Here is a 23,429-nt window from a genome sequence, read left to right on the forward strand (position 1 = left end):
TGTATTTCTCATTCCTTTCCTCATAAAATTATTTAGGCAAATATATACAATAAATTAGTTGTTTTGTTCAGTAAAACCCATTACATTCTTTCTAAAGCTTTCAATGACTATTCAATAAATATTTAGAGTGCTTCTTTGTGCTAGCTACTGAGCTATTCCCCAACAGTGAAAAAGACTGACACTGTAGTTCCTAACTTAAATGTTGGCTTTAACTTCCATTGGTAGCAATTATGGGGCCATAAGCTTGATGTCAACTAAAAAGCTTGCATGGAAAGATCAGGGGGAGAAGCATACTGTCATGGTGCTTTTTATTTTAACTCATATCCAGTGAAGAGCAAGTGGATGTGGAACTTGTACAACGTGGAGACATCATTAAAGTGGTTCCAGGAGGCAAATTTCCAGTGGATGGGCGTGTTATTGAAGGACATTCTATGGTAGATGAGTCCCTCATCACAGGTATGTTCTTTCAGAGGATCATGACATGAAAGTGAAGTGAATCCAAAGTGTTAATTAAAAATAGGCATGAAAGAAGTCCAAAAGATGGTGTACTAGGAGGATGCAGAATTCGCATCTCCTCACAACTAGGGCACCTACCAGGCACCAGTGGGGAACCACAGACACCTAACGGGATGGGAGGAACCCCCAGCCACTGGGTAGGACATGGGGCATGGGGGGAGTGAAGGGGGAGGAGAAGTGGAGGTGGGATGGGACTGGCGCCCCTGAGGGGCAGGGATCCCACACCCGAAGGAGGAAATTAGGGAACCACTGGGTGGACAGAGGATCAAAAGGGAGCATGGCCAGGCTTCCCCTGCTCACTTGGGCCCTGGAACCTCCTGAGATCCCGGGCCTGATTCTCTACCCACCTAGGTCCCCTCCAGCCATGCAGGTCCTGAGGGAGTGGGAGGGAAGGGGAAGCAAAAGTAAAGTCCGGACCTCTGGGACTGGCACCCCTGAGGGGTGGCTGGGGGAGGGGAGGCGTTCCTACACCCAGTGGGACCCACCCACGGTTAGGAGTCCATCAGGAACAGGGGAGACCCTGGGGGAGGCGGTGGGGGAGGGGCAAGAAGGAACGGAAGGGAAGGGGCCAGTGCTTTCCCTGTCCACTTAGGCACCGGGGCACCTGTTGGGCTCCCAGGCCTAATCCTCTGCCCTTGGAGCCTCCCTCCTGCCACACAGAGCCCAAGCCCTGCCCTACACCCCCACCCAGGGCCCTACCTCTACACTCGGAGGCCCCCTCCAATGAGCTGGGCCTAAACTCCACCCACACACCCTCACCCAGGGCCCTACCTCCAAACTCGGGAACTCAACACTCCAGAGGCCCTCATTTCCACGTGCTGCCTGTCCCCTTTAGCGCAGGTCCTAAGCAGAGGCCCCTCCCCATGCTTGAATGTCTCCCCGTCTAGGCCCCACCCCACGCTCAAATGTCACTTCCCCACCCGCCTAGGTCCTGCCACACCCTAAACCCTGCCCCTGCCTAAGTTCCACCCCCCCTAAACTCCACCCCCATAGCCAAGTCTTTTTTTTTTCTTTTATTTTTGTAATTTTATTTTATTCTTTATACTTTGTTAGTGATGTCTCCTTTTGGCTTCTTCCTTGCCCCCCACCTTGGTTTTTTTTCTTTTTTCTGTTGTGGTTTTATTTTACCTTGTTGCAGTTGTTTCAATTATAATTTTATTTTTCCTAATACAATATTTATCTTTCTAATTTTATTTTATTTTTTATTCGTTGATATTGTACTGCTCCTTTTTTTCTTTCTTTCTACCTTTTTTTTTCTTTTTTTACCACACCACAAAGCTTGCGGGATCTTGGTTCTGAGGCTGGAGGTTTGGCCTGAGCTCCTGTGGTGGGAGCTCAGAGTCCAAGCCACTGGACTAACAGACAACCTCAGACCCCAGGGAATATCAATTGGAGTGAGGCCTCTCGGAGGTCCTCATATCAGCACCAAGACCCAGCTCTATCCAACTGCCTGCAAACTCCAGTGCTGGATGTCTCAGGCCAAACTACCAATAAGACAGGAATACACCACCACCCATCAAAGAAAAAAAAGTGAAATGACAAAAAACTATGTTACAGATGAAGGAGCAAGGTAAAAAATTACAAGACCAAATAGATGAAGATGAAATAGGCAATCTACCTGGAAAAGAATTCAGACAAATGATAGTAAAGATGATCCAAAATATTGGAAACAGAATGAAGAAAATACAAGAAACATTTAACAAGGATCAAGAAGAGCTAAAGAGGAAACAGACAGTGATGAACAACACAGTTACTGAAATTAAAAATACTCTAGAAGGAATCAGTAACAGAATAACTGAGGCAGCAGAACGGATAAGTGACCTGGAAGATAAAATGGTGGAACTAACTGACAGGGAGCAGAATGAAGAAAACAGAATAAAAAGAATTGAGGACAGTCTCAGAGGCTTTGGGGACAACATTAAATGCACTAACATTTGGATTATAGGGGTCCCTGAAGAAGAAGAGATAAAGAAAGGATCTGAGAAAATACTTGAAGAGATTATAGTCGAAAACTTCCCTAACATGGGAAAGGAAATAGTCAATCAAGTCCAGGAAGCACTGAGAGTACCATGCAGGATAAACACAAAGAGAAACATGCTGAGACACATTAAATAACTATCAAAAATTAAATACAAAGAAAAATGTTAAAAGCAGCAAGGAAAAAGCAACAAATAATGTATAAGGGAATCCCCATAAGGTTTACAGCTGATTTTTTGGCAGAAACTCTGCAAGCCACAAGGAAGTGGCAGGACATATTCAACGTGATGAAAGGGGAAAAACTACAACCGAGATTACTCTACCCAGCAAAGATCTCATTCATTTTTTTTCTTTTGTTTTTGCGATATGCGGGCGTCTCACTGTTATGGCCTCCCTCTTCCGGAGCACAGGCTCTGGACACAGACTCAGTAACCATGGCTCACGGGCCCAGCCGCTCCATGGCATGTGGAATCTTCCCGGACCAGGGCACGAAGCGTGTCCCCTGCATCGGCAGGCGGACTCTCAAACCACTGTGCGACCAGGGAAGCCCCCTCATTCAGTTTTGATGGATTAATTAAAACCTTTACACATAAGCAAAAGTACAGAGAATTCAGCACCACCAAACCAGCTTTACAACAAATGCTAAAGGAACTTCTCTAGGCAGGCAAAAAAAGAGAAGGAAAAGACCTACAAAAACAAACCCAAAACAATTAAGAAAATGGGAATAAGAACATACATATCAATAATTACCTTAAATGTAAATGGATTAAATGCACCAACCAAAAGACATAGACTGGCTGAATGGATACAGAAACAGGACCCATATATATGCTGTCTACAAGAGACCCACTTCAGACCTAGCGACACATACAGACTGAAAGTGAGGGGATGGAAAAAGATATTCCATGCAAATGGAAATCAAAAGAAAGCTGGAGTAGCAATTCTCATATCAGACAAAATAGACTTTAAAATAAAGACTATTACAAGAGAGAAAGAAGGACACTACATAATGATCAAGGGATCAATCCAAGAAGAATATGTAACAATTGTAAATATTTATGCACCCAACATAGGAGCACCTCAATGCATAAGGCAAATGCTAACAGCCATAAAAGGGGAAATCGACAGTAACACAATCATAGTAGGGGACTTCAACACCCCACTTTCAACAACGGACACATCATCCAAAATGAAAATAAATAAGGAAACACAAGCTTTAAATGGTACATTAAACAAGATGGACTTAATTGATATTTATAGGACATTCCATCCAAAAACAACAGAATTCACTTTCTTCTCAAGTGCTCATGGAACATTCTCCAGGATAGATCATATCTTGGGGCACAAATCAAGCCTTGGTAAGTTGAAGAAAATTGAAATCGTATCAAGTACCTTTTCTGACCACAGTGCTGTGAGACTAGATATCAATTACAGGGAAAACAATGTGAAAAATACAAACACATGGAGGCTAAACAATACACTAGTAAATAACGAAGAGATCACTGAAGAAATCAAAGAGGAAATCAAAAAATACCTGGAAACAAATGACAATGAAAACACGACAACCCAAAATCTATGGGATGCAGCAAAAGCAGTTCTAAGAGGGAAGTTTATAGCAATACAGTCCTACCTCAAAAGAAAGAAAAATCTCAAATAAACAAACTAACCTTACATCTAAAGCAATTAGAGAAAGAAGAACAAAAAAACCCTGAAAGTTAGTAGAAGGAAATAAATCTTAAATATCAGATCAGAAATAAATGAAAAAGAAATGAAGGAAACAGTAGCAAAGATCAGTAAAACTAAAAGCTGGTTCTTTGAGAAGATAAACAAAATTGATAAACCATTAGCCAGACTCATCAAGAAAAAAAGGGAGAAGACTCAAATCAACAGAATTAGAAATGAAACAGGAGAAGTAAAAACTGATACTGCAAAAATACAGTGGATCATGAGAGTTTACCACAAGCAAGTCTATGCCAATAAAATGGGCAACCTGGAAGAAATGGACACATTCTTAGAAAAGCACAACCTTCTGACACTGAACCAGGAAGAAGCAGAAAATATAAACAGACACATCATAAGCACTGAAATTGAAACTATGATTAAAAATCTTCCAATAAGCAAAAGCCCAGGGCCAGGTGGCTTCATAGGTGAATTCTATCAAGCATTTAGGGAAGAGCTAACACCTATCCTTCTCAAACTCTTCCAAAATACAACAGAGGGAGGAAGACTCCCAAACTCATTCTATGAGGCCACCATCACCCTGATAGCAAAACCAGACAAAGATGTCACAAAAGAAACTACAGCCCGATATCTCTGATGAACATAGATGCAAAAATCCTCAACAAAATACTACCAAACAGAATCCAACTGCACATTAAAAGGATCATACACCATGATCAAGTGGGGTTTATCCCAGGAATGCACGGATTCTTCAATATACGCATATCAATCATTGTGATACACCATATTAACAAATTGAAAGAGAAAAACCATATGATCATCTCAATAGATGCAGAAAAAACTTTTGACAAGATTCAACACCCGTTTATGATAGAAACTCTCCAGAAAGTAGACATATAGGGAACCTACCTCAACATAATAAAGGCCATATATGACAAACCCACAGCCAACATCATTCTCAGTTGTGAAAAACTGAAACCATTACCCCTAAGATAGGAACAAGAAAAAGTTGTCCACTCTCACCACTACTATTCAACAAAGTTTTGGAAGTTTGAGCCACGGCAATCAGAGAAGAAAAAGAAATAAAAGAAATATAAATTGGAGAAGAAGTAAAACTGTCCCTGTTTGCTGATGATATGATACTCTACGTAGAGAACCCTAAAGATGCTACCAGAGAACTACTAGAGCTAATCAATGAATTTGGTAGAGTTGCATGATAAAAAATTAATGCCCAGAAATCTCTTGCATTCCTATACACTAATGATGAAAAATCTGAAAGAGAAGTTAAGGAAACACTCCCATTTACCATTGCAACAAAGAGAATAACATACGAGGAATAAACCTAAGGAGACAAAAGACCTGTATACAGAAAACTATGAGACACTGATTAAAGAAATTAAAGATGATACAAACATATGGAGAGATATACTATGTTCTTGGATCAACATTGAATCAACATTGTGAAAATGACTATACTACCCAAAGCAATCTACAGATTCAGTATAATCCCTATCAAACTACCAATGAAATTTTTCACAGAACTAGAACAAAAAATTGCCCAATTTGTATAGAAACACAAAAGACCCTGAATAGCCAAAACAATCTTGAGAAAGAAAAACGGAGCTGGAGGAATCAGGCTCCCAGACTTCAGACTATGTTACAAAGCTACAAGAATCAAGGCAGTATGGTACTGGCACAAAAACATAAATATAGATCAATGGAACAGGATAGAAATCCCAGATATAAACCCACACACCTATGGTCACCTTATCTTTGATAAAGGGTGCAAGAATATACAATGGAGAAAGGACAGCCTCTTCAATAAATGGTGCTGAGAAAACTGGACAGCTACATGTAAAAGAATGAAATTACAACATTCCCTAACACCATACACAAAAAATAAACTGAAAATGGATTAAAGACCTAAATGTAAGGCCAGTCACTATTAAACTCTTAGAGGAAAACAGAGGCAGAACACTCTGTCACATAAATCACATCAAAATCCTTTTTTAACCCACCTCCTAGAGAAATGGAATTAAAAACAAAAATTTACCTAGAGACACATACAGACTGAAAGTAAGGGGATGGAAAAAGATATTCCATGCAAATGGAAACCAAAAGAAAGGTGGAGTAGCAATTCTCATATCAGACAAAATAGACTTTAAAATAAGGACTATTAAAAGGGATAAAGAAGGACACTACATAATGATCAAGGGATCGATCCAAGAAGAAGATATAACAATTGTAAATATTTATGCACCCAACATAGGAGCACCTCAATACGTAAGGCAAATACTAACAGCCATAAAAGGGGAAATTGACAGTAACACATTCATAGTAGGGGACTTTAACACCCCACTTTCACCCATGGACAGATCATCCAAAATGAAAATAAATAAGGAAGCACAAGCTTTAAATGATACATTAAACAAGATGGACTTAATTGATATTTATAGGACACTCCATCCAAAAACAACAGAATACACATTTTTCTCAAGTGCTCATGGAACATTCTCCAGGATAGATCATATCTTGGGTCACAAATCAAGCCTTGGTAAATTTAAGAAAATTGAAATTCTATCAAGTATCTTTTCTGACCACAATGCCATGAGACTAGATATCAATTACAGGAAAAGATCTGTAAAATATACAAACACATGGAGGCTAAACAATACACTACTTAATAATGAAATGATCACTGAAGAAATCAAAAAGGAAATAAAAAAATACCTAGAAACAAATGACAATGGAGACACAACGACCCAAAACAAATGGGATGCAGCAAAAGCAGTTCTAAGGGGGAAGTTTATAGCAATACAAGCCCACCTTAAGAAGCAGGAAACATCTCGAATAAACAACCTAACCTTGCACCTCAAGCAATTAGAGAAAGAAGAACAAAAAAGCCCCAAAGCTAGCAGAGGGAAAGAAATCATAAAAATCAGATCAGAAATAAATGAAAAAGAAATGAAGGAAACAATAGCAAAGATCAATAAAACTAAAAGCTGGTTCTTTGAGAAGATAAACAAAATAGATAAACCACTAGCCAGACTCATCAAGAAAAAAAGGGAGAAGACTCAAATCAATAGAATTAGAAATGAGAAAGGAGAAATAACAACTGACACTGCAGAAATAAAAAAAATCATGAGAGATTACTACAAGCAACTCTATGCCAAAAAAATGGACAAATTCTTAGAAATGCACAACCTGCCAAGACTGAATCAGGAAGAAATAGAAAATATGAACAGACCAATCACAAGCACTGAAATTGAAACTGTGATTAAAAATCTTCCAACAAACAAAAGCCCAGGACCAGATGGCTTCACAGGTGAATTCTATCAAAAGTTTAGAGAAGAGCTAACACCTATCCTTCTCGAACTCTTCCAAAATATAGCAGAGGGAGGAACACTCCCAAATTCCTTCTACGAGGCCACCATCACCTTGATACCAAAACCAGACAAGGATGTCACAAAGAAAGAAAACTACAGGCCAATATCACTGATGAACATAGATGCAAAAATCCTCAACAAAATACTAGCAAACAGAATCCAACAGCACATTAAAAGGATCATACACCATGATCAAGTGGGGTTTATTCCAGGAATGCAAGGATTCTTCAATATACGCAAATCTATCAATGTGATAAACCATATTAACAAATTGAAGGAGAAAAACCATATGATCATCTCAATAGATGCAGAGAAAGCTTTTGACAAAATTCAACACCCATTTATGATAAAAACCCTCCAGAAAGTAGGCATAGAGGGAACTTTCCTCAACATAATAAAGGCCATATATGACAAGCCCACAGCAAACATCATCCTCAATGGTGAAAAACTGAAAGCATTTCCACTAAGATCAGGAACAAGACAAGGTTGCCCACTCTCACCACTCTTATTCAACATAGTTTTGGAAGTTTTAGCCACAGCAATCAGAGAAGAAAAGGAAATAAAAGGAATCCAAATCGGAAAAGAAGAAGTAAAGCTGTCACTGTTTGCAGATGACATGATACTATACATAGAGAATCCTAAAGATGCTACCAGAAAACTACTAGAGCTAATCAATGAATTTGGTAAAGTAGCAGGATACAAAATTAATGCACAGAAATCTCTGGCATTCCTATATACTAATGATGAAAAATCTGAAAGTGAAATCAAGAAAACACTCCCATTTACCATTGCAACAAAAAGAATAAAATATCTAGGAATAAACCTACCTAAGGATACGAAAGACCTGTATGCAGAAAATTATAAGACACTGATGAAAGAAATTAAAGATGATACAAATAGATGGAGAGATATACCATGTTCTTGGATGGGAAGAATCAACATTGTGAAAATGACTCTACTACCCAAAGCAATCTACAGATTCAATGCAATCCCTATCAAACTACCACTGGCATTTTTCACAGAACTAGAACAAAAAATTTCGCAATTTCTATGGAAACACAAAAGACCCCGAATAGCCAAAGCAATCTTGAGAACGAAAAAAGGAGCTGGAGGAATCAGGCTCCCTGACTTCAGACTATACTACAAAGCAACAGTAATCAAGACAGTATGGTACTGGCACAAAAACAGAAAGATAGATCAGTGGAACAGGATAGAAAGCCCAGAGAGAAACCCACGCACATATGGACACCTTATCTTTGATAAAGGAGGCAGGAATGTACAGTGGAGAAAGGACAGCCTCTTCAATAAATGGTGCTGGGAAAACTGGACAGGTACATGTAAAAGTATGAGATTAGATCACTCCCTAACACCATACACAAAAATAAGCTCAAAATGGATTAAAGACCTAAATGTAAGGCCAGAAACTATCAAACTCTTAGAGGAAAACATAGGAAGAACACTCTATGACATAAATCACAGCAAGATCCTTTCTGACCCACCTCCTAGAGTAATGGAAATAAAAACAAAAATAAACAAATGGGACCTAATGAAACTTCAAAGCTTTTGCACAGCAAAGGAAACCATAATCAAGACCAAAAGACAACCCTCAGAATGGGAGAAAACATTTGCAAATGAAGCAAATGACAAAGGATTAATCTCCAAAATTTACAAGCAGCTCATGCAGCTCAATAACAAAAAAACAAACAACCCCATCCAAAAATGGGCAGAAGACCTAAACAGACATTTCTCCAAAGAAGATATACAGAATGCCAACAAACACATGAAAGAATGCTCAACATCATTAATCATTAGAGAAATGCAAATCAAAACTACAATGAGATATCATCTCACACCCGTCAGAATGGCCATCATCAAAAAATCTAGAAACAATAAATGCTGGAGAGGGTGTGGAGAAAAGGGGACACTCTTGCACTGCTGGTGGGAATGTGAATTGGTTCAGCCACTATGGAGAACAGTATGGAGGTTCCTTAAAAAACTACAAATAGAATTACCATATGACCCAGCAATCCCACTACTGGGCATATACCCTGAGAAAACCAAAATTCAAAAAGAGTCATGTACCAAAATGTTCATTGCAGCTCTATTTACAATAGCCCGGAGATGGAAAGAACCTAAGCGCCCATCATCGGACGAATGGATAAAGAAGATGTGGCACATATACACAATGGAATATTACTCAGCCTTAAAAAGAAATGAAATTGAGTTATTTGTAATGAGATGGATAGACCTAGAGTCTGTCATACAGAGTGAAGTAAGTCAGAAAGAAAAAGACAAATACCGTATGCTAACACATATATATGGAATTTAAGGAAAAAAATGTCATGAAGAACCTAGGGACAAGACAGGAATAGAGGCGCAGACCTGCTGGAGAACGGACTTGAGGATATGGGGAGGGGGAAGGGTGAGTTTTGACAGGGCGAGAGAGAGTCATGGACATATACACACTAACAAACGTAGTAAGGTAGATAGCTAGGGGGAAGCAGCCGCAAGGCACAGGGATATTAGCTCGGGGCTTTGGGACAGCCTGGAGGGGTGGGATGGGGAGAGTGGGAGGGAGGGAGACGCAAGAGGGAAGACACATGGGAGCATATGTATATGTATAGCTGATTCACTTTGTTATAAAGCAGAAGCTGACACACTATTGTAAAGCAATTATACCTCAATAAAGATGTTAAAAAAAAAAAAAGTTACTTAAAAACAAAAATTTAAAAATGGGACCTAATGAAACTTAAAAGCTTTTGCACAGCAAAGGAAACCATAAACAAGACGAAAAGACAACCCTCAGAATGGAAAAAATATTTGCAACGAAGCAACCTTCAAAGGATTAATCTCCAAAATATACAAGCAGCTCAATATCAAAAAAACAAAGAACCCAATCCAAAAATGGGCAGAAGACCTAAATAGACATTTCTCTAAAGAAGAATACAGATTGCCAACAAACACATGAAAGGATGCTCAACATCACTAATCTTTAGAGAATTACTGATCAAAACTAAAATGAGATATCATCTCACACCGGTCAGAATGGCCATCATCAAAAAATCTAGAAACAATAAATGCTGGAGAGGGTGTGGAAAAAAGGGAACACTCTTGCCCTGTTGGTGGGAATGTAAATTGATACAGCCACTATGGAGAACAGTATGGAGGTTTCTTTAAAAACTACAAATAGAAGTATCATACGACCCAGAAATCCCACTACTGGGCATATACCCTGAGAAAACTATAATTCATAAAGAGTCATGTACCAATATGTTCATTGCAGCTCTACTTACAATAGCCATGACATGGAAGCAACCTAAGTGTCCGTCATCAGATGAATGGATAAAGAAGATGTGGCACATATATGCAATGGAATATTACTCAGCCATAAAAAGAAATGAAATTGAGATATTTGTAGTGAGGTGGATGGAGCTAGAGTCTGTCATACAGAGTGAAGTAAGTCAGAAAATGCAAAACAAATACCGTATGCTAACACATATATTTGAAATGTAAGAAAAAAAACAAAAGGTCATGAAGAACCTAGGGGTAAGACGGGAATAAAGACACAGACCTACTAGAGAATGGACTTGAGGTTATGGGGAGGGGGAAGGGTAAGCTGTGACAAAGTGAGAGAGTGGCATGGACATATATACACTATCAAACATAAAATAGATAGCTAGTGGGAAGCAGCCGCATAATACAGGGAGATCAGCTTGGTGGTTTGTGGCACCTAGGGGGGTGGGATAGAGAGGGTGGGAGGGAGGGAGATGCAAGAGGGAAGAGATATGGGAACATATGTATATGTATAACTTATTCACTTTGTTATAAAGCAGAAACTAACACACCATTGTAAAGCAATTATACTCCAATAAAGATGTTAAAAAAAAAAGTACAATGAGGTATCACCTCATACCGGTCAGAATGGCCATCATCAAAAAATCTGCAAACAATAAATGCTGGAGAGGGTGTGGAGAAAAGGGAACCCTCTTGCACTGTTGGTGGGAATGTAAATTGATACAGCTACTATGGAGAACAGTATGGAGGTTCCTTAAAAAACTAAAAAGAGAACTACCATATGACCCAGCAATCCCACTACTGAGCATATACCTCAGAAAACCATAATTCAAAAAGTCATGTACCATAATGTTCATTGCAGCACTATTTACAATAGCCAGGACATGGAAGCAACCTAAGTGTCCATCATCAGATGAATGGATAAAGAAGATGTGGCACATATATACAATGGAATATTACTCAGCCATAAAAAGAAACAAAATTGAGTTATTTGTAATGAGGTGGATGGACCTAGAGTCTGTCATACAGAGTGAAGTAAGTCAGAAAATGCAAAACAAATACATATGCTAACACATATATATGGAATCTTAAAAAAAAAAAGGTTCTGATGAACCTAGGGGCAGGACAGGAAGAAAGACACAGACATAGAGAATGGAGTTGAGGACACGGGGAAGGGGAAGGGTAAGCTGGGAGGAAGTGAGAGAGTAGCATTGACATATATACACTACCAAATGTAAGATAGATAGCTAGTGTGAAGCAGCTGCATGGCACAGGGAGATCAACTCAGTGCTTTGTGAACACCTAGAGATGTGGGATAAGGAGGGCGGGAGGGAGATGCAAGAGGGAGGGAATATGGGGATATACATATGCTTATAGCTGATTCATTTTGTTATACAGCAGAAACTAACACAACACTGTAAAGCAATTATACTCCAATAAAGATGTTTAAAAAAATAGACATGAAAGGTGAAGAGCTTTTTGTAGAAACTATGGACCGAGTAAATAATGAGCGAAGAGAATATGAGTTTTTTAAAGAATGTATTAAATCAGTTTCTGCAGATTTTCTTTGTGGTTTTATTTATGCTACTGAAGGCTCTTTTCACTGAGGATTGTTAATTACTAGAATGTATAACCAGAGGAAGTTGTCACATTCTGCTGTAGAGCCCAGTAGACTTTGGTAAATTTTCCTGAGCAAATACCTTTTGGGTCTTCCTGCCCTAAAAACTGGTCTAGCCTGAGCTGGGATAGGACTCCAGGTTTTCCACATCAGGGACAGCTCTAAAGAGAATAAGCCTGGAGTAATTTTAGAGATCTTAGATAACTAAGGCCAATACAGAGCAGAACCAAAATAACACCTTTCCTACCTCAGTCCTTACGATAGTGGCTCAGTTTATGAATTGTGTGGAAATAATTTAGGATTCTGTGTTTCTCAGTAGGGGTGCTATTGCTAGTTTGGATGGGACAGTTCTTAGTTCTGACTGACTATCCTACACACGGTACATTTAATATCCGTGACCCTGACCTACTAAATTGGAGTAGCAGTACCCATGCTCCACCTGTAGTTATTACAGCCAAGAACTCTCTCCTACATTTATAAAGGCTCCTTGGGAACAGGTTGAGAAGCAATGATCTAAGACTAGGGTGGAAGTCCAAAAGTACCTGCCAATAAGAGTTAACACATTAGGTTTTTCCAGTTTAAGATATATATCCCTGGGTTTGGCCCAGAACTGACATAAGGAAAGAGAGAGGGCAACCTTCACCTAGGCATTTGTCCAGATTCTATTTCAGGAAATAAGAATCTCCTTTCTAGATATTGACAATTGACAAATAACTGTATATTTCAAGATAGTATTTATTTATGCTCCCTAAATGTATCTTTACTCCTTATATAGGGGAGGCAATGCCTGTGGCTAAGAAGTCTGGCAGCACAGTGATTGCTGGTTCCATTAACCAGAATGGGTCACTCCTTATCCGTGCAACCCATGTTGGAGCAGACACAACCCTTTCTCAAATTGTCAGACTTGTAGAGGAGGCACAAACATCAAAGGTAAATTAACTCCCTAGGAGAAACAAAGTATTTTCATGAAAGCCCACTCAGTATAAATCTTGATCTAGTTTTTATGTGTTCCTTTGATTAATTCTAGCTGTATTAATATGGAGTTTATTAAAATATTTGTGCTCAATACCAAATATGCTCTGTATTCATTATCAAAAAAGGAGACTTTGATATACGTATCTTTTTTTTTTTTAATTCTAGGCTCCTATCCAGCAGTTTGCAGACAAACTCAGTGGCTACTTTGTTCCTTTTATTGTCATTGTTTCCATTGCTACCCTTTTGGTTTGGATTATAATTGGATTTCTGAATTTTGAAATCGTGGAAACCTACTTTCCTGTGAGTGACTTATAACACCTTTTTCATATGTAAAACTGTGTGAATCTTTTGCATAAGTAAGTAATTGGAAAATAACTAATAATTACTGGTATCTTTAACAGGCTGGAGTGAGAGGATGATAAGAATAACATTTGCATTTCTGTAAATATAAAAGAAAACATAAAAGGTTTTTTTCATTATGACTTGTGATTTTCCAAAAGCAAGTACAGGCATACCTCGTTTTATTGCACTTTGCTTTATCGTGCTTTGCAGATATTGTGTTTTTTACAAATTGAAGGTTTGTGGCAACTCTGCGTCGAGCAAGTCTATCGACGCCATTTTTCCAACAGCATTATTTTTTAATTAAGGTATGTACATGTTTCTTGCGACATAATGATGTTACACATTTAGTAGACTACGGTATAGTGTAAACATAACTTTTACATTCATTGGGAAACCAAAGAATTCTTGTGACTCACTTTATTTCGGTGGTCTGGAGCTGAACCCACAATATCTCTGAGGTATGCCTATAGTGACCTTTCACATTTTATACTTAGTCTGAGTCCCAGCATGATTTTGCTTTCATAAAGGACAATGGATATATTGAGGAAAACCTTGGGATCTCAGCTCTGCCACATACCATCAGTGTGATCTTAGGTCAACTTGATTTCTCTTTGAGCTTCGGTTTCCTCACCTCTCAAGTGAGATTTTAATAATGCTCATCCAACATAACTTGCAGTTGTAAAAGTTAGAAAAGATGATATATATTAGACACACTTTGTAATTTATTAAGTGCTTTATAAATATAATATTAGTGTCTGCTTTTCTCTAGTTCTATGATGTTCTCTAACATATGGGACCTGGACTGTACCTCATGTTAGAGATAAAACCTTTAAGTCACTGAATTTCTCTTATCTTCAGTTTTGTCATCTGTAATATAGTGATAATAATACCTAAATTTCAGGGTTGGAATTAGTGTAGGTGAAAACATACACTTATGACATATATGAAAGCATAAGCTTAGATGTCTATGAAAATCTCTTCCAACTCTGTCTCTCTCTCTATATATAACTCTTAGATGATCACTTAGTTTAAGTATTTGAGAACTTAGTAAGAACATAGCACTGTAAAACCATTATTTCTAAGAAAGTCTTACTTTGTTGTGTTTCTTTCTTTTAAAAATGCCATGCTGTACACTGTTTCATGCTGTTTTTCCCTTCAATTAAAGAACAGGTAGAATCATAACATCTATGTATCTATTACATGATATGGTCATTAGTATAATATTAAAAAGTTTCTTTAAATGATTCATATTGGTGGAGTACTCATTGAACAAGAGGATTGCTGGGAAGTATTTTGGAACGTGTCTCCTTCAGGAATTTTTCTCATGAGTTCAGGGAGTCCTTAGGAGATTTCTCCTAATACTATCGATCACACTTAACCACAGAAGCAAATACTCAATGTCACTAAGAGCTATACTACCAGATATACTCAGTTCACATTGTTTTGTCCAAAAGAATTTTATTGAAATGTGGTGAAGCAACCTTTGCAAACTGGGTGATTTTTTTCATTGTCTTTAAAGAATAGTGTGAAAGACAGCTTTATGGTGTTAGTGTACAGAAGTACAGAATTATTTTTGTTCAGGATCAAATATGTTGAGAATTGGGTCGTATGTTTGCAGCTATATTTGAAAGTCCCTAATAAAACACTTATTCTCTCAATATGGGGGGGGAGTTGACTTTTATTATGTTCCTTATATTCACTCCATAGTTTGTAACTCTGGAATCAGCAAAATTGAAATCTTGATTTTAGGACTGTAACTTGTTTACCAGTTATGTCAACAATATCTTATATTCATAAAAGAAAAAAAGTGTTTTCTTACTAATAGCTAAAACGTATGTTGGTAGCTAAGCAGGATTATGTGTGACTCCAAAATTTTGGTTTTATTTAAATAGAGTTAAGCTTTGTTCCTTTTGTTTTATCCAGCTCTGAATCAGTAATCAAAATTCATGCGTTTCTTCTCAAGGGCTACAACAGAAGTATCTCCCGAACAGAAACAATAATACGCTTTGCTTTCCAAGCCTCAATCACAGTTCTGTGCATTGCATGCCCCTGTTCACTGGGATTGGCCACTCCAACTGCCGTGATGGTGGGTACCGGAGTAGGCGCTCAAAATGGCATACTAATCAAAGGTGGTGAGCCATTGGAGATGGCTCATAAGGTAAGATACTTCCCAGAACTAAGAGTTGTCTCATTCAAACTGGCAATAGCACCCGTATTGAAAAATAGAGTCTTAAATTATTTCTACATAGCCCATAAGCTGAGCCTCTTCTGGCACTATCGTGAGGGTTGAGGTAGGAAAGGTGTCAGTTTGGTTCTGCTCTGGATTGGCCTTAGTTATATGAGACCTCTAAAACTACTCCAGACCTATTCTCTTTAGAGTAGACCCTGGTGTGGAAAACCTGGAGTCCTATCCCAGCTCAGATTAGACTGGTCTCTAGGGCAGGAAGACACCATAGATATTTGCTCAGGCAATTTGCCCAAGTCTATCAGGCTTCTAATAACCCGTTTGTGTGTGGCTCCATGTTTGTGCTGTTCGCCATTATATAGGGCTTGCTGTTCCTCTGCCTTTGCTGCCACCAGCTGACAGTTTGCAACTATGACTTGAGGAATATAATCCTGTCCCTGATCTCTCTCCTATTAGAATTGCCATCACAATCTCAATCAAGGCTATTTGACTTAAACTAAAATGATGTTCCTTCTAGTATGTTCTTATTATGAGGATATAAACTATAAAGAGATGCATGTAGTAAACACAGAACACAACTTAGAACAGATTTGGAACCTCATCTAGCCAGTGAATACAGGCTACTAATTTTTATAGTAATTTTAAATTTTGATATGATTTCAAACTTAAATAAAAGTTGAAAGAATGGTATAAAGAACTCCCATATACCCTTTACTGCAGATATGAAGCCCCTTTCCTAAGAACAAGGGCAATCTCTTACATAACCACAGTACAAAGATCAAAATCAAGAAGTTGATATTAATACTCTTTTTTAATCTGTTGTCCATATTCCAGTTTCCTCAGCTGACTCCATAATCCTTTATAGCTGTTTTTAATTTCATCCAGAATCATGCTTTGTACTTAATTGTCATATCTCTTTTCATCTCAGTTCCTCAAGCTATTCATTTCTCAAGTTTCATTATCCGAGTTTACTGTGAGGTGACTGTTCTTTAGTTCCAGACTCTTCCTTTTTCCTACCTGGTCTGAGTTTCCCTCGTTGGTTCCCTGAGCTGTCTCTTCTCAGGGCAGGCTTCTCATCTAGACCCAATAAAGTCAAAGCAACACAGAAGGTCTTATCTGGTGCACACTTCAACTTAATTACTTACTTATAATCATTTGCCTACTGCCCAGATTTCCCCTACAGATCTATTCATTAGTACTGAAAGCCTTTCTCTTTCCCTAGAAGCACTAGAGGCATCTCTTAATTACCTATTAACAGTCAACTCTTAACAAGTAGTTCTAGTTATTTAACATATGTCCACAGTACGTTGAACATTTGCAAGGGAGGGCTATTAGGTGTAACTAAGGATATTTCTTCCCTTTTTCTCCCTTCTTTTTATTCTCCCAAAGACAGTTTATTTAGTCCAATTAAATCAGAGGTCAGCTTTTACGAAACAAGATAGTAATGTGTTTGTCAAAGTAAACCTTTTTCTCATTTCTGGAAAGCTGATATTAAGAATTATCAAGCCATATAGGTGCATTGTATTTTGATTTTCTTACAGGTAAAGGTAGTGGTATTTGATAAAACTGGAACCATAACCCATGGAACCCCAGTAGTGAATCAAGTAAAGGTTCTAGTGGAAAGTAACAGAATGTCATGCAATAAGATCCTGGCCATTGTGGGAACTGCTGAAAGTAACAGTGAACACCCTCTAGGAGCAGCAATAACCAAATACTGCAAGCAGGTACAATTTTTCCCTTGTTTATTCATGATTTACATATATATAGTTGGTATGAAGCTAGAGAGACTCATGTTTTCTCATTTTATTTTGTATGTCTTAATCTCTTCATGCAGGAAAGTATAAAGATGAAAACAAAAATTAACTATAACCCTACCACACAGATAACCCCAGTCAACTAAAAAATTAATATAGAAGTAATACATATTTATGGTAGGAAAATTCAGATAGTTCAGCATTACATAACGAAAAAGGAAAACCTCATTCCCTGCCCCCTTCCATAATTCCTCTCTCCAAAGTTTAACAAGTATTAACCTGTTAACAGTCTTTTTAAATAACAGCTTTATTGAGGTAAAATTCACATACCATAAAGTTCACCCTTGTAAAGTTACAATTCAATAATTTTTAGTATATTCACAAAAGTGTGCATCTGTTAACCATTTTTAGTTCATATACCAGCATTTATTATTTTTTAAACTTTACATAGAAAGGTGATACAATGACCAATCTTTGGTACCTTTTAAAAAGACTTTATTAAATGATTTTTCCATATCAGGACATATAGATCTGCCTCATTGTTTTTAATGACTATATTGTATTCTATTGTATGATTGGTTTTTTGGCCCTTACAGTGTACAGTTAACATCCTTGTCAGCTTTTGCACATTTATCTCTAATGTTCAATGCCTATCAATGCAACTGCTAGATCAAAGGATACATGCTGTTAAATTCTGATGAATATTACCAATGCTCAAATGACAAATATTATCAACACCCACACAAAAAGGTGTACCAGTTTATATTTTCACGAGAAGTTGAATGCCCATTTCCCCACATTCTCACCAACAGTTTATTTTTTCCAATTCAATAAGTAAAAAATATTTATTCATTGATGGTTTACTTTGCATTTTTTAATTATGAATAAGGTTGAGCATCTTTCCACATGTGTATTGGCCATTTGAATTTCTTTTTCTATACCCTGTTTGCTTGTATCCTTTGCCTATTTTTTCATAAGATTGTTTACCTTTTTCTCATTGATTTGTATAAGTTCTTTGTAAATTATCTCACATAGTTTTTCAGTTAGAACATGGCAGTTTCACCACTGGTGTTGCCATTTCTTTATTTGTTCTTTCCTTTTTACCTATTAACTATTACTGACCTGGCTTCTTTACACCCAAATCAAATAACAGAGAGGATGAAGATATAAAGAGACAGGAAACAGTGATGGTTACCAGAATTCTTTGGCTCACTAAGGACACAGAATCATACTAGAGAGACCCTCTGGTAACTGAAGGCCCTGTTCTTTGTTACCCTTTTCCCTGTACTGAATAGAAAATCTGACTTGAAAATAGAATTAAATATGTAACTTGTAATTCTCTACTGGAAAGGACAGAGAAAATTGATAAACCTTCCACATTTTCTTTCCTTAAAGTTGGTATAAATCTTATAAAGTGGGATTTAAAATAAGTATTGTGAGCTTCTCCTCTAACTTTGAACATTATATGCAATGCTCTGTTCCTTCGTCCTTATCAAAAACCCACTGTCAAATAGGCAATGATAAGTGATAGTTTTATTCTAAACATTCAGAATTAACCAGGCATGTAGATTGTGTCTAAACATTTAGAATTAACCAGCAGTAATCTTTGATCTTGCTAATGAGGACCTTGGATTATTAGAACAGCAGAGGAAATCCTTCTGTTTCTATCCGTTAGGAGCTGGACACTGAAACCTTGGGTACCTGCATAGATTTCCAGGTTGTGCCAGGCTGTGGTATTAGCTGTAAAGTCACCAATATTGAAGGCTTACTACACAAGGATAACTGGAAGATAGAGGAAAATAATATTAAAAATGCATCCCTGGTTCAAATAGATACAAGTAATGAGCAGTCATCAACTTCATCTTCCATGATTATTGATGCCCAGCTCTCAAGTAAGCTAATTTTCTTTGTAGTACCAATTATGGGACAGTTATTAACAGATGTCTAACTTTATAATCTGAACTGTTATATAAGAAACAAGATTGGTGTCATGGTTTCATTTTCGTAAATCAGTTTCACTGTAGGCCTTCTAATTATTTTACTCAGTTACCCAAGAACATTTTTCAGCTGTGCTCCTTGATTACAGTAGAGGGTGATAAAGTCTAGCCTTAGCTGATCTTCCATCTTTTAGTTCAGCTTTCTTTCTTTTATTTCTCACCACAGCTGCTCCAAACCTTTTGTATCCTTCACAAGCTCCTGTGGCCTTCCCGCTAGTTCCCTAAGTAAATTGTCCTGCTTATTTTTCACACAGAAATTTAAGGTTCTCAGACATGTGTTCTTTCAGGTTTTTGTGCTCAGAATGTTTCCTTTTTCAGGGAAAGAAGTATCCCTCATCTTGCCTAATGAATCCCCTCATCTTTGCCCTAGATCCCACCCTCTCTTGATTCCTCAGGAACCTCATGCTCTGTTATGTCCCCTTGTTTCTTTTTTTTCCAACACACTGTTGTAGCTCCTTCTCCTAAACATATAAACATTTCTTCCATCAAAATCACTGTATTCCCATCTAGATTTTATCCTACCTGTCTTTCTTTTCCTTAATATCCAAGCTTCTAGAAAGAGTAGTCTAGGCTGGCTGAATTCACTTCTTCACTGCACAGTTTGGCTTCTGCCCCATCCATACTAGTGAAACTGTTTTAAGTCCACTGGTGATCTCATTTAGCCCCCTCTCCAGTGGTCACTTTTTTTTTTGGCGATAAGTGGGCCTTTCACTGTTCTGGCCTCTCCTGTTGCAGAGCACAGGCTCCGGACGCGCAGGCTCAACGGTGGCTCATGAGCCTAGCCACTCCGTGGCATGTGGGATCTTCCCAGACTGGGGCATGAACCCATGTCCCCTGCATCGGCAGGCGGGCTCTCAACCACTGCGCCACCAGGGAAGCCCTCCAGTGGTCACTTTTCAGTCTTCATTGCTGTATGACCTCGCTAAGGCATTTGACAATGTTGACCATTTCTTCTTTCCTAAAATGTTTTTCTCCCTTGATTCCGTGACCCTGCTTTCTCTAGATTCTCCTCTCACCTACCTGGCTGTTCTTTCTAATCCTCTTCTGATTCCTCTTTTCTCCTGCTCTCACATGTTGGGTGTCCTCAGAGTTTTGTTCTTTGTCTTTTGTTCATTTTACATACTCTCTCTGTACAGTCTTTTTTTTTTAATTTTATTTATTTTTTGGCTGTGTTGGGTCTTCGTTGCTGTGCACTGGCTTTCTCTAGTTGCAGCAACCGGGGGCTACTCTTTGTTGTGGTACACAGGCTTCTCATTGCGGTGGCTTCTCTTTGCTGCAGAGCACGGGCTCTAGGCATGTGAGCTTCAGTAGGTGTGGCACGTGGGCTCAGTAGTTGTGGCTCGCGGGCTCCAGAGGGCAGGCTCAGTAGTTGTGGCGCACGGGCTTAGTTGCTCCATGGCATGTGGGATCTTCCCGGACCAGGGCTCAAACCCATGTCCCCTGCATTGGCAGGCGGATTCCCAACCACTGCACCACCAGGGAAGCCCTCTCTGTACAGTCTTGTTCATGCTTATCACTTATTCTACCACCTGTAGGTTTCCACTGCCCCTCTAAAATCCATATCTGCAGCCAAGGCCAGTTTCCCGAGTTTCCTGTTGGTCTATCCATCTGACCAAAAACATGCTATACATACCTAAGTGTGCCAGCACGCCCCCCCTACCCATCTGTTCTTGAGTAATTTTTCTAACATGCAAACCTGAGTATATCACTTTCTGACTAATACCTTTTATTGCAGTGGTTTATAACCTATTTTTGAATCATGAACCTTTGGAGGAAGGTGGTAAAAGCTATGCCCACCACTCAGAAAACTTCTGTTTTGGACGTTTGTATGTATCCAAAAGCCCCTCCATGGAAATCTGTTAAGGACCCTGGCTTTACAGGCTCTCCATCTCCGACAGAACAGAGTCCAGTCTCTGTGGATTTTGTTCAAGATCTGTTCCCCATGATACATCTCCTGCCTGCCTGCACCACCCATCTTGTCTTTTTCCACTGTCACCCACGTACACTGTGTTTTGTCCATATGGAACTACTTAGAGTTTCTCCTTACATCGTGTCGTTTCATGCTCATTAGATCACCTCATTTGCTATTTTCTCATCTTTGAAGACTTAGCTCACATCTCTCTTTAGTGAAGCCTTCACTGACTGACATACATAGGCAGAGATATTTGCTCTTCTTTTTTAGTCATAACTGTACTTAATCTCTAGATGTGCTAGGCACACTGCATGAGAATTCTTTATTTGCCTGCCTGTTTCTACTAAACTGTGATTTCTTTATTATCTGTCTGTGAACTCACAGTATCAAGCACACTGACACACAGTAATTTCATTCACCTGACAGGTTTTATTAAGCACTGTTCAAGACACCAAAGAATCAGCAGTGAGCAGAATAGACGAAGTCCCTATGTCATGGAGTTTACATTCCTGGTGGGAGAACACAAGACAGTGAGCAAATAAATAAGCAAATATAGTCTGTCTGATGGAGATAGTGCTGTGAAGAAAATGAAGAAGGGCAAGAGATATAAGGAATGCTGGGAGTAGCAGGTCCTGTTGATATAGGCTGGTCAGGGTAGGCCTCATTGAGAAGATGGTGTTTGAGCAGAAACCTGAGGAGGGGGAGGGAAAAAGTTATGTGAATATCTGTGATGAGAGCATTCCAGGAAGGAGGAATGTTAAGTACAAAAGCCTTGAGTCAGGAGTGTGCTTGACTAGTTTAAGGAACAAAGTGGCCAGAACAGAGTAAATGAATGGGAAGGAGGTAAGGGATGAGGTAAGGACATCGAAAGGACTTTGGTTTTTACCCTGAGATGGAAAGCCGTTGGAGAGTTTTGAACATAGGAATGACAGAAGCTGACTTAATGTTTAAAAAGTATTATTTGGGCTGCTCTGGGAAAAATACACTGTTGCAGGGGGTAGGGGGAAGGTCAGAAGCAGGGAGATAAGTTAGTGGGCTATTGCCATAATCCAGGTGAAAGATAAGGGTGACTTGGACCAGTGTAATAACAGTAGAGGCTGTTAAGAAGTGGTCAAATTCTGGACATATCTTTTTTTTTTTGGCTGCGTGACATGTCTTGTGGGATTTTAGTCCCTGACCAGGAATCGAACCCGTGCTCTTTGCAACAGAAGCTTGGAGTCCTAACCACTGGACCACCAGGGAATTCCCCTGGATGTGAGCTGGCTGACAGATCTCACAGATTGGAAATGGGGAATTAGGCCAAAGTTTGTGGCCTAAGCAATTTAGAAGGATGGAGTTACCATTTAAACAAGATGGAGAAGATCACAGGAGGGGCAATATTGAGGAAAAGTGATCAAGAGATCAGTTTTTGATATGTTAAGTTTGAGTGCCTGTTAGGTATTCAAGTGGAGATGTCGTATAAATGGAACTATCAAGGAGGCAGGTGGCTGCACAAGTCTGGAGTTCCAAGGAAACAAACTGTGTTGGAGATGTAGACTTGGGAGTCATCCACTTATAGATCTGTGCTGGCCAATATGGTAGTCACTTAGTTACGTGTGACTATTTAAATTTAAATTAATTTAAATTTAATTTAATTTAAAATTCAGCCCTTCAGCCATACTAGTCACATTTCAGTGCTCAATAGCCGCATGTTGTTAGTGGCTACTGTATTAAACAGAGCAGATGTACAACATTTCCATCATCACAAGAAAGTTCTGTTGGACAGAGCTGATATAGATGGTATTTAAAGCCAT

The 23,429-nt window shown here is 38.7% G+C and overlaps 1 protein-coding gene across 2 annotated transcripts in view; it reads left to right on the forward strand.

The window, feature by feature from the left end:
• ATP7A (ATPase copper transporting alpha) overlaps window positions 1–23,429 on the forward strand; it is a 145,596-nt gene that overhangs the window by 110,806 nt on the left and 11,361 nt on the right. For both annotated transcript variants that reach the window (XM_032619702.1, XM_032619703.1), the window contains 6 exons: window positions 329–456; window positions 13,247–13,401; window positions 13,612–13,746; window positions 15,752–15,946; window positions 17,515–17,697; window positions 19,403–19,619. In XM_032619702.1, the coding sequence (XP_032475593.1) occupies window positions 329–456; window positions 13,247–13,401; window positions 13,612–13,746; window positions 15,752–15,946; window positions 17,515–17,697; window positions 19,403–19,619 (1,013 nt within the window). The remainder of the gene's footprint in view (window positions 1–328; window positions 457–13,246; window positions 13,402–13,611; window positions 13,747–15,751; window positions 15,947–17,514; window positions 17,698–19,402; window positions 19,620–23,429) is intronic.

This window comes from Phocoena sinus, chromosome X, assembly GCF_008692025.1.
Source record: "Phocoena sinus isolate mPhoSin1 chromosome X, mPhoSin1.pri, whole genome shotgun sequence".
NCBI lineage: Eukaryota > Metazoa > Chordata > Mammalia > Artiodactyla > Phocoenidae > Phocoena > Phocoena sinus.